We start from the raw sequence: 13,053 nt of genomic DNA, 5'->3' as shown, positions 1-13,053 counted from the left end.
CATAGAACCAGTGAAAAGGAGCAGTGTGAGAAGTAAGGGTTTCTATAGATGTGGACTGTGTGCCATGTGTAAATGCACTACTGGTCCAAGCAAAATGAAGGATTTTACAGTCAATGGAATCACCTATTTAATTTCTGATTTCATTACCTGTAACTCCAGGAATGTGATATATGCGTTAGAGTGTGATTGCGGCCTGCTTTATATTGGTAAGACAGGCCGTAATTTGAAAACTAGATTGTATGAACACACATACAATGTAAAAAAAGGGATGGAGACACACACTGTCCCTAAACATTTCAAACAAAAACACTCTTCTAACCCTAATCATTTTAAATCCTTTTGGGGAATACAAATTGCGAACCCCACGTCACGGAATAAAGAGGTAGACACGATCCTTTCAAAAATGGAGATGAAGTGGATCTATACGCTGAAAACGTTAGTCCCCCTCGGTTTAAATAGTGATTTTGAGTTAAAATGGTTTTTATAGTTCATTTATATCTCTTTCCTCCATTTGCTAGTCATTATCTTTATATCTCTATCTTTATTTTATGTTTTGACGGACTTATTCATGGAATCTACCATAATATATTATGGAACGCATGATCTTTGATGTTAAGGAGACAGACTGGAATCATCTATACTAGATACTCCACTTCCTGATTCAGTGGAACGCATATAGGAGACTATGGCCGCAGATTCACTTCCGGGACGTCACTTCCGGTACGTCATTTCCGGGCGTACGTGTCCGGAAGATGCAGGTGAACGGGATGCGGGTCATTAAAGGAGCCATATAAGGAGGAAGTTTTTACAACAGCTCTCATGCTTCTGATGAAGGATGTAGTCCGAAAGCGCTAAAGCAGGGAGTTGGTGAGGACAAGGACGGACGGACGGACGGGAACTGTGGTCTATGTGCGGCTGGAGACGGCATCTCACTGGGACTTTGCGGTGAATATTCCCGGCAACAGTTTTCTCTGTTCAGGAGTCCACTTTATCCTCTATTATGCTGGTTTTTATCCAATGTTTGTGAGTGCATTTTTTATTAAATTCGTTTTTTTTTTTTATTAAATTAGTTTGGTTTTTAAGACGTTAGTGCACTATTGCCTTGTTTCTTTTTAAAGTCATCCATTAAGGAATCTCGTTCCATTGAGTGACAGTGGCTATTCCATCATCCTTGATTATCTACATGCAATATCAAAATCGCCATATGTGAGTGGGACCATACAGATTAAAGTATATTTCGGTGTTAAAACAGAGTTGCACTATGTTTGTGTGTGCTTTTGTATTCTAGAAATCTATATGTCATCATATGAACCTTACCATCCATGAGAACAAATAAGACTCCATTGTGGTTGGTCCTTTATTTTGAGGGTATAAACTTAGCGCCACGTGGTGCCACATCTGTTCTGTTTCTGCTAAAAAAACATTGTCATAAATATCATGATTTTTAAGAAGTTGAGGAAAAATAAACTTGAATACTATTTGACCAATTAGACATTACTAAAAATGAATATAAATAAAAATACCCATATAAGTGAACTGGGGGGGTCATTCCGAGTCGTTCGCTCGGAAAATTTCTTCGCATCGCAGCGTTTTTCCGCTCAGTGCGAATGCCCAATGTCCGCACTGCGACTGCGCCAAGTAAATTTGCTATGAAGTTTGGATTTTTACTCACCGCTTTTTCTTCGCTCAGGCGATCGTAGTGTGATTGACAGGAAATGGGTGCTACTGGGCGGAAACAGGCCGTTTTATGGGCGTGTGGGAAAAAACGCTACCGTTTCCGGAAAAAACGCGGGAGTGGCTGGAGAAACGGAGGAGTGTCTGGGCGAACGCTGGGTGTGTTTGTGACGTCAAACCAGGAACGATAAGCACTGAACTGATCGCAGATGCCGAGTAAGTCTGAAGCTACTCAGAAACTGCTACGAGATGTATAATCGCAATATTGCAAATCTTTCGTTCGCAATTTTAAGAAGCTAAGATTCACTCCCAGTAGGCGGCGGCTTAGCGTGTGCAATACTGCTAAAATCGCCTTGCGAGCGAACAACTCGGAATGACCCCCCGGGTGCAAAGCAGTTGGTGCAGCAGGAGCTGTATTGACCAGAGTCCTGTTACTGTATCACCTGCGTGACACAATCAGGGCCTCATGCAGTGGTGGCCACATTTTATATAGAAGGTGGTTTAAATATGCACCCTGGCTTCCTGGCTTCACACAATGATGTTTCTGTATGGAAATTCCAAATTTCCTTGAAAGGGGATACAGACTATTACATAGTAACATAGTAACATAGTTTATGAGGTTGAAAAAAGACCACTTGTCCATCGAGTTAATCCTATTATGTGTTCTCCTACTCTGTATTATTTTCATGACTAGTTTTATCTTTTTGATAAAGTCGGCCGTTGTGTTGTATTTCCTCATTTTAGTATAACTATAGTATGTGATCTATCCACCATAACCCTGTATATCCTTATCCATTAGGAATTTATCTAGCCCATTCTTTAAAGTATTGACTAATACCCCTTTCACATCGCACAAATAACCCGGTATCGACACGGCATACTGCCGTGTCGACACGGGTCAGTGTGCGATGTGAAAGCACTTTCCAAGAATTAACGGGTCGCCTGACTCGGTAATTCAACCCGGTATAAAAGAAGGATTATACCCGGGTTGAATACCGGGTCAGGTGCAGTGTGAATGGGAGCCGCGTCGATGCAACACGGTTCCTATTCACAGCATAGGGAGAGGCGGCGCAGGAGATGAGCTCATCTCCCAGCGCCGCCTCCACCCCCGCCCCTGCTGCTGCTGCGCCACCCCGCTGCTATGGCAACCAAACCGGTATATTGCCGGGTCGGAAAGCCAGCAAAGGAGTGCAAATGCCGGATCCCACCCGGTAAGGACACGTTTCTTTTACCGGGTGGGATCCGGCATTTGCGATCTGAATGCGGTATGAGTCTGCCATCACTACTCTCTCAGGCAGGGAATTCAAAACTCGTATTGTCCTTACTGTGAAAAAAACTTTTCACCACTGTGTGCAGAATTTTCTCTAACCTAACCTAAGTGGGTGTCCACGTGTCTTCTTAATACTGTATTATACATAAAAGTATTTCTAATATGCTGTCTTTCATCCTTCTGCAGTCATCAGCAAGCCATATTAGAGGGATGCCCCCCCCCCCTCCCCCCGCTCGCTACGGGTTCCCTCCGGGTCCCCTTATGTCTGGTTCCTCCGAACCTTCTTGGGAGGCAGGTAAAGAATGCTGCCCAGTCTCTCTGATTGTGAATTACACACAATCAGAGCAGTCAGGCAGCATTCTCTACCTGCCTCCTAGCCTGCAGCCAGACAGTGAATGGCTGTCACCATGCTAATTGATGGATGGCTGGAGCTATCCACCAATCAGAGTGCTGACAGCCATTCACAGTATGGAAGCATTTGGAGAGATGGTGCAGGACTGCAGGAGGGGTAATTTATGATTTATTCCTGTGAATGGGTGTATAGGGGCCCCAGTACATTGCTTTATCCATGGATTACAATGCTGCTAGGCTGGCCCTGCATCTGAGTAACCCTGAGGTTACTCTAGATGTTCGGCAGGGTAGGCTCCAGGCCTACTAGTACCCTGAGCGAGAACATGTAAAAGCGCCCCCCCCCCCCCCCCAACCCCTATGCGCGCGCCGAAGGAACGTGCGCGCTCCAGGAAAAGTGGGCGTGGTCTCTGGGAAAGTGGGCGTGACCTCATAACTCCATATTATTAGACTATAAATAAATATATTTTTACCCCCCCTCTACGCACACAATTAGCAGCCTTACACATAACAGCCACAGTAGTGTTCCTTACACACAATGTCTCCAGTATAGTGTCAGATACACATAATGTCTACAGTAGTGCAGTGTCAGATACACATAATGTCTCCAGTATAGTGCCAGATACACATAATGTGCAGTGCCAGATAGAAATGATATACCCCCCAGCAGTGCCAGCTACATATGACATGCCCCGCAGCCGTGCCAGCTACACACAATATGCCTCCCAGCAGTGCCATCTACACATGACATGCCCCCCAGCAGTGCCAACTACACATGACATGCCCCCCAGTAGTGCCAGCTACACGATAGTGTTCACTTTTTAGGGCAGGGTGCTGATCACAGGGAGGGCACATTTTTAAGTTAGGAGGGCAAAATGATGTACATACTGTAATGCTTGGTGCTCATCTACCTACATGGTAAAGCATGGACAGTGCGCGCCGAAGGTGCGCAGCAAAAATATTGGGGCGTTGCTTCATGGGGAAGGTGCATGGCCACATAATAGTGGCAATTCGCATTACACCACACAGTAGTGCAGTTAATACACATTGCACCAGGTAGAACCTCCTACACACTTTGCCCCAGGCAGAGCACGTTAGACACTTTGCGCCAGGCAGAGCACGTTAGACACTTTGCGCCAGGCAGAGCACTGAGACTCATTGCCTAGCCACAGACGCCTAGCGGGAACACTACATGATATGCTCCCCAGCCATGCCAGCTACACGACATGCCCCCCAGCAGTGCCAGCAACACATGACATGCCCCCCAGCAGTGCCAGATACATAAATGGCCACACAGTGCCAGATAAATGCCCCCACAGTTCCAGATAAATGCCCCCACAGTGCCAGATAAATGCCCCCACAGTGCCAGATACATAAATGCCCCTACAGTGCCAGATACAGAAATGCCCCTACAGTGCCAGATATGCCCCCACAGTGCCAGATAAATGCCCCCAACAGTGCCAGATACATAAATGCCCCTACAGTGCCAGATACAGAAATGCCCCTACAGTGCCAGATACAGAAATGCCTCCACAGTGCCAGATAAATGCCCCCACAGTGCCAGATAAATGCCCCCACAGTGCCAGATAAATGCCCCTACAGTGCCAGATACAGAAATGCCCCTACAGTGCCAGATATGCCCCCACAGTGCCAGATAAATGCCCCCACAGTGCCAGATAAATGCCCCCCCCAGTGCCAGATACATAAATGCCCCTACAGTGCCAGATACAGAAATGCCCCCACAGTGCCAGATATGCCCCCACAGTGCCAGATATGACCCCACACAGTGCCATGCCCCCACAGTGCAGATATGACCCCACACAGTGCCATGCCCCCACAGTGCAGATATGACCCCACACAGTGCCATGCCCCCACAGTGCAATCCATAAATGCCCCCCCCCAAAAAAAAAAAAAAATACCTGCGGCGCTGGGAGGCAGAGGAGGGAGGCGGAAGAGTGCTGCTGTCTGCGGGGCCGGGCGGGGGCGGGGCCGGCGGCCTCCAAAGCGCTTGTGTGTGCTATATATATATATATATATCTATATATACACACATATATATTATTAAGGAGTGTTATAATTGCAGAAATCCCACTAATATGATTTGACACACCAGATCACATGACCGTGTATTTTTTCCCAATGATCGCACACCTGAACTACTCCTGTCACCAAAACCCCATCACAGAGCCACAGCTGTATCAATCCACAACTGTAACCACTAGCATCATTCACAGAGACACTAATAAGCACCTGCAGTAACTGCCTCACTGCCAGCAGAGCAGCACATCCCTGCCTCACTGACAGCAGCACATATCTGCCTAACTGACAGCAGCATATCTCTACCTCACTGACAGCAGCATATCTCTGCCTCACTGACAGCAGCATATCTCTGCATCACTGACAGCAGCATATCTCTGCATCACTGAGAGCAGCATATCTCTGCCTCACTGCCAGTAGCATATCTCTGCCTCACTGCCAGCAGCACATCCCTGCCACACTGACAGCAGCATATCTCTGCCTCACTGCCAGCAGCACATCCCTGCCTCACTGACAGCAGCACATCCCTGCCTCACTGACAGCAGCATATCTCTGCCTCACTGACAGCAGCATATCTCTGCCTCACTGACAGCAGCATATCTCTGCATCACTGACAGCAGCATATCTCTGCATCACTGAGAGCAGCATATCTCTGCCTCACTGCCAGTAGCATATCTCTGCCTCACTGCCAGCAGCACATCCCTGCCACACTGACAGCAGCATATCTCTGCCTCACTGCCAGCAGCACATCCCTGCCTCACTGACAGCAGCACATCCCTGCCTCACTGACAGCAGCACATCCCTGCCTTACTGACAGCAGCACATCCCTGCCTCACTGAGAGCAGCATATCTCTGCCTCACTGACAGCAGCATATCTCTGCCTCACTGCCAGCAGCATATCTCTGCCTCACTGCCAGCAGCATATCTCTGCCTCACTGCCAGCAGCACATCCCTGCCACACTGACAGCAGCATATCTCTGCCTCACTGCCAGCAGCACATCCCTACCTCACTGACAGTAGCACATCCCTGCCTCACTGACAGCAGCACATCTCTGCCTTACTGACAGCAGCACATCCCTGCCTCACTGAGAGCAGCATATCTCTGCCTCACTGACAGCAGCATATCTCTGCCTCACTGCCAGCAGCATATCTCTGCCTCACTGCCAGCAGCATATCTCTGCCTCACTGCCAGCAGCACATCCCTGCCACACTGACAGCAGCATATCTCTGCCTCACTGCCAGCAGCACATCCCTACCTCACTGACAGTAGCACATCTCTGCCTTACTGACAGCAGCACATCCCTGCCTTACTGCCAGCAGTACATACCTGCCTCACTGACAGCAGCACATCCCTGCCTCACTGACAGCAGCATATCTCTGCCTCACTGACAGCAGCACATCCCTGCCTTACTGACAGCAGCACATCCCTGCCTCACTGACAGCAGCATATCTCTGCCTCACTGACAGCAGAACATCCCTGCCTCACTGACAGCAGCATATATCTGCCTCACTGACAGCAGCACAACCCTGCCTCACTGACAGCAGCACATCTCTTACCTCATACCTTTGAAAAAGCTGCAAGCTTTATGCAGCGAAACGCGTCAGATGTTACCAATTGGAACAGGACAATCTCTATTTGGATCCGAACCAGCCCTTGCCATCTACCAGTCATCCAGAGGAGTCACAGAGAGGCACCACCTAATCACCGCATTACATGAGGTACTCATCTATATTTGGGACACGCTCTATAATCCTCTAGCGGTGTATGGAAGAACTATTGAACTCTGTCATTTTATGAAAGACTCCTCAAATTGGACCTATACTGGACTTTTACTTAAGGGCACTATTTGGAATGGACTCTTTGCATTGAATTACGCTATATGTCCTGACCCAATATATCGGGTAAACCATTCCTTTTTAAAATTACATGAATTCATGTGGCATAACAATTATTGCATAGGATATTGTTTTTAATAAATAGTTTTTTTCTTTTTTAAATTGACATACTATTGTAATTAATTGTTCTTTCCTCCTGGAGTGCAGCCTCCCCCTTTTTCTCTTTGTTGTGTAGCAGCACATCCCTGCCTCACTGACAGTAGCACATTTCTGCCTCACTGACAGCAGCACATCCCTGCCACACTGACAGCAGCACATCCCTGCCTCACTGACAGCAGCACATCCCTGCCTCACTGACAGCAGCACATCCCTGCCTCACTGACAGTAGCACATTTCTGCCTCACTGACAGTAGCACATTTCTGCCTCACTGACAGCAGCACATCCCTGCCACACTGACAGCAGCACATCCCTGTCTCACTGACAGCAGCACATCCCTGCCTCACTGACAGCAGCACATCTCTGCCTTACTGACAGCAGCACATCCCTGCCTCCCTCACTGCCAGCAGCACATTCCTGCCTCCCTCACTGCCAGCAGCACATTCCTGCCTCACTGCCAGCAGCAGCAGCAGCATCAGCAGCAGCACATCACTGCCCTATTGACAGCAGCACATTGCAGACAGCAGCACATCCCTGCTTTGCTGACAGACATATACATTTCTGGCAGAAAAATAAATTTTTTTCAAAATGACTACATAACTCACAGGGTCAGATATCAATCCTCACAAAAAATGACTGGTGCAATGATGATCTGTTCAAAGAACATGAACAGGACAATTTTTTACTTCTATTCTGTATTTGTTTCAACCTTACATCATCTTGCGTAGAACTCAGGGGCGTTTTAAGAGAGGAGGGGACCCGCGTGCAGCCTCTGTTGCGGGCCCCCTCCTCTCCGGCAGCAAGTAGACTCTGGCATAATGCAAGAGTCTACTGCGCATGTGTAGGTCTCTGGGAACAAGTAATTAGTGTCCGCACTGCTGGGACACCGCCGCGGGGCTCCTGAGGGGTAAGTATAATATATGGGTGCAGGGTGTGTGGTCAGGGACCATTTTATAAGATAGATATACCACGCTTTGGTGTACTGTCTGCTCTGAACTACGCATGACTTGGGTGGTTGAACGCACTCGGCCTTCGGCATCATATATATGTTGAGCTTGAATAAGAATCGGACTGATTCGAAAAGTTCCTGTTTGCACAATAAACCATACTTACCGACAATTTGGCTGCCCCCTCCGGGAGGAGGCAGCAGGGTCGGAGCAGCGGGGACGTGGCGAGGATGGATGACGATGTTTAGGGGCGGGATTGGGGGCATGTCTGCTTTATCTTGGCCCCGCCCCCTGTCTAGCAATGCTGATAATATTGGCATTGCAAGGCAGGGAGCTGGGCCAGGATGACGTCCATCTGACCACCAGACCGCCAACTTTGACTTCGCCGTTGGGACTTTGTCAAGGGATTCAGGGGGGTTGCGGGCAATGGGCGCTCGGCCAGGAGACTTGCCCACTCTTCCGGGGGGGCGGCAGCGCCACCTGATTTTCAGGAGCCTCCCGGCCATTCCGGGAGAGTAGGCAAGTATGCAATAAACACACTGGTTTATTGCATCTTATCTTGACTAACTAATCCTTATTAAGAAAAATGGATCCTACCTGTTTTTGCCTTGTAAATGATTGCTGCTTTAAAAATACGGGCATTCTCGGCCGAAATCCTGCACCTCAGGCAACTCGGACCCTTTTACATTTATCCCTTATTCTTCACATTCTTTTTATTATTATTATTATTATTATTATTATTAATTTATATTTTGAATCACTGACAGGACACATTCTATCTATCTATCTATCTATCTATCTATCTATCTATCTATCTATCTATCTATCTATCTATCTATCTATCTATCTAAGCGGAGCCGGGTACTGCAGCTAGTGTTACAGTATATATAGGAATAATACAGTGTCAACAGAAAGTTGCTGTATAACCTGCAGTCTCTTTCTCCTCTTTCATGATCTCTCCTTTTATTACTGGGAAAATGCACCTGATCTACAAGGAAACTCAGGGGCATCTTTGTGAGATAAACAAGTAATTGATACTGAGAAGAACATTTCCTTCATTCAGTTCAACACAGGAAATGTACAAATACTTCACAACTGTCTCTCTTAAGTTCTCCTTTCTTGTCTGTCTTACTTTTCTTAAAAAGTTTACAATAAGTTAGACAGAGCGGTGCTGAGTAAAGCACAGTAGAAGCTGTAAGATGGTGGATTTCTTCAGCAGGAGATCTCGGAGGATGAAGAGGGGGGTGAGTGTCCCCAGTACCTCTGAGGTAGGGTCTTATTTGTTTGTGGTAATCAGAATACAAAGCAGGAGGAGGAGGGGACAACCTTGTGGTGATCACAGTCAGAACGTGTTCAGCCTGATTTTGTTGTGTTGGGCTCCAGTGATACTGACACTCTCTGTCCTGATGGAAATTGATGGAGAACAGACCCTGGGGACCTAAGTGTCAGTTTCACTTAGATGCAGTATGATTGTATGGAAATGGATGTTATGTATGTGAAGTTGTGTATTGGGATGTTTGTAGGATCTCCTCATTCATAGCCACGAACGTAAGGACCTATGGGCCAGATTCATGTTTGTAAGTAAAGCAAAAAAGGCAAGCAACTGTGCAACTGCAAAGCCATGTTGCACTGCAGGTGGGGCAGATGTAACATGATCAGAGAGAGTCAGATTTGAGTGTGTGGGGTATATTTACTAAGGTCCCGATTTTGACCGAGATGCCGTTTTTTCATCAAAGTGTCATCTCGGTAATTTACTCAACTCAAATCACGGCAGTGATGAGGGCATTCGTAATTTTTGGGCAGTCCATGAAAATAATTACGAATGAATACACCATCGGTCAAAACGCGGCTGTTTAAGTATGAATCTCGGTCATTTACTAAGAAGTGCAAAGCAAAAAAAAATAAAACACTGCCGTGAAAAATTACAACTCGTAAAAAAGTGCTAAAAAAAAACAGACCTGCTTTTTTAATCCGTGATTGTATAGGCATGCAGGGATCCATGAGATCCGTGCATGTATATCAGTGGGAAGGGGTGGGAAAGTGGTTATTTTCTTAAAAAAAATTGCGTGGGGTCCCCCCTCCTAAGCATAACTAGCCTCGGGCTCTTTGAGCCGATCCTGGTTGCAGAAATATGGGGAAAAAATTGACAGGGGTTCCCCCATATTTAAGCAACCAGCATCGGGCTCTGCGCCTGGTCCTGGTTCCAAAAATACGGGGGACAAAAAGAGTAGGGGTCCCCCGTATTTTTAAAACCAGCACCGGGCTCCACTAGCTGGACAGATAATGCCACAGCCGGGGGTCACTTTTATATAGTGCCCTGCGGCCGTGGCATCAAATATCCAACTAGTCACCCCTGGCCGGGGTACCCTGGGGGAGTGGGGACCCCTTCAATCAAGGGGTCCCCCCCCCACCCACCCAAGGGCCAGGGGTGAAGCCCGAGGCTGTCCCCCCCATCCAATTGGCTGCGGATGGGGGGCTGATAGCCTTTTGTGAAAATGAAAAGATATTGTTTTTAGTAGCAGTACTACAAGGCCCAGCAAGCCTCCCCCGCATGCTGGTACTTGGAGAACCACAAGTACCAGCATGCGGCGAAAAAACGGGCCCGCTGGTACCTGTAGTACTACTACTAAAAAAAATACCCAAAAAAAGACAAGACACACACACCTTGAAAGTAAAGATTTATTACATACATCCACACAAACATACAAACATACTTACCTATGGCCCCACGCAGGTCGGTCCTCTTCTCCAGTAGAATCCAAGGGGTACCTGTTGAATAAATTATACTCACCAGCTCCAGGGTCCCAGGCTCCTCGTAGCATCCATTTGTAATCCACGTACTTGATTAAAATAAAAAAACGGAGAGCCGAGCCACGCACTGAAAGGGGACCCATGTTTGCACATGGGTCCCCTTTCCCCGAATGCCAGAAACCCACTCTGACTTCTGTCTAAGTGGGTTTCTTCAGCCAATCAGGGAGCGCCACATTGTGGCACTCTCCTGATCGGCTGTGTGCTCCTGTACTGACTGACAGGCGGCACACGGCAGTGTTACAATGTAGCGCCTATGCGCTCCATTGTAACCAATGGTGGGAACTTTCTGCTCAGCGGTGAGGTCACTTTCGGTCAACCGCAGGGCAGAAAGTTCCCACCATTGGTTACAATGGAGCGCATAGGCGCTACATTGTAACACTGCCGCGTGCTGCCTGCCAGTCAGTACAGGAGCACACAGCCGATCAGGAGGGTGCCACAACGTGGCGCTCCCTGATTGGCTGAAGAAACCCACTTAGACAGAAGTCAGAGTGGGTTTCTGGCATTCGGGGAAAGGGGACCCATGTGCAAACATGGGTCCCCTTTCAGTGCGTGGCTCGGCTCTCCGTTTTTTTATTTTAATCAAGTACGTGGATTACAAATGGATGCTACGAGGAGCCTGGGACCCTGGAGCTGGTGAGTATAATTTATTCAACAGGTACCCCTTGGATTCTACTGGAGAAGAGGACCGACCTGCGTGGGGCCATAGGTAAGTATGTTTGTATGTTTGTGTGGATGTATGTAATAAATCTTTACTTTCAAGGTGTGTGTGTCTTGTCTTTTTTTGGGTATTTTTTTAGTAGTAGTACTACAGGTACCAGCGGGCCCGTTTTTCCGCCGCATGCTGGTACTTGTGGTTCTCCAAGTACCAGCATGCGGGGGAGGCTTGCTGGGCCTTGTAGTACTGCTACTAAAAACAATATCTTTTCATTTTCACAAAAGGCTATCAGCCCCCCATCCGCAGCCAATTGGATGGGGGGGACAGCCTCGGGCTTCACCCCTGGCCCTTGGGTGGCTGGGGGGGGACCCCTTGATTGAAGGGGTCCCCACTCCCCCAGGGTACCCCGGCCAGGGGTGACTAGTTGGATATTTGATGCCACGGCCGCAGGGCACTATATAAAAGTGACCCCCGGCTGTGGCATTATCTGTCCAGCTAGTGGAGCCCGGTGCTGGTTTTAAAAATACGGGGGACCCCTACTCTTTTTGTCCCCCGTATTTTTGGAACCAGGACCAGGCGCAGAGCCCGATGCTGGTTGCTTAAATATGGGGGAACCCCTGTCATTTTCCCCCCCATATTTCTGCAACCAGGGTCGGCTCAAAGAGCCCGAGGCTGGTTATGCTTAGGAGGGGGGACCCCACGCATTTTTTTTCTCCGTTTTACAGTGTTTATTTTAAAAAAAAAAATGAAACCCAGCACGGATCACACAGATCCGGCCGAGATTCATTTTGAAAAAGTCGGCAGTGTTTTGCTAATCACTGCCGTAAAAAAGGTAAAAAAAACACGAATGACATCGACATCGGAACAAATGAAAAATCCGAATACGACAGCTTAGTAAATTAGTCGTAATAAATTCAAAAAGTTGCAGTTTTACACTTTCGATGTCATTCGTGATTGAACTTTGACCTTTTTCCGAAAATTACGAATGTTAGTAAATATACCCCTGTGTGTTCAAACTGATATCTAAATTGCAGTGTAAAAATAAAGCTGTGTAACATTTGTGGTAACATGCAAAAGCAGCCAGTATTTACCCTGCACAGAAATATATAAATGCATGGCAACATGGTTTGTAACATACATAAAGTTACTTGCTTGTTTTGCTTTACTTACAAACATGAATCAGGCCCTAAAATAAGGAATGCAGAGTAAAAGTATATAATTGGAAACAGGATTTAAACTCACCATACATACTTGACCCTTAACTTGGCAAGTTACACTTTTAGCACCTGATTCTGAGTTGGAAGAAAAGCAAAGAAAG

At 47.3% G+C, this 13,053-nt stretch overlaps 1 protein-coding gene across 3 annotated transcripts in view; it reads left to right on the top strand.

Annotated features, from left to right (window-relative positions):
• ARHGAP27 (Rho GTPase activating protein 27) overlaps positions 1 to 13,053 on the top strand; it is a 156,640-nt gene that overhangs the window by 68,261 nt on the left and 75,326 nt on the right. Inside the window, exon 1 of one of the 3 annotated variants that reach the window (XM_063958877.1) lies at positions 9,435 to 9,537. The exons of the other annotated variants lie outside the window; for them this stretch is intronic. Within the exon in view, the coding sequence (XP_063814947.1) occupies positions 9,469 to 9,537 (69 nt within the window). The 5' untranslated portion in view covers positions 9,435 to 9,468. Of the gene's footprint in view, positions 1 to 9,434; positions 9,538 to 13,053 lie in introns of those variants that run through there. 3 annotated transcript variants of the gene reach the window in all.

This window comes from Pseudophryne corroboree, chromosome 3, assembly GCF_028390025.1.
Source record: "Pseudophryne corroboree isolate aPseCor3 chromosome 3, aPseCor3.hap2, whole genome shotgun sequence".
NCBI classification, from domain to species: domain Eukaryota; kingdom Metazoa; phylum Chordata; class Amphibia; order Anura; family Myobatrachidae; genus Pseudophryne; species Pseudophryne corroboree.
Note: the sequence above shows the minus strand (reverse complement) of the source record. Positions and strands in the feature narration are given on the sequence as shown.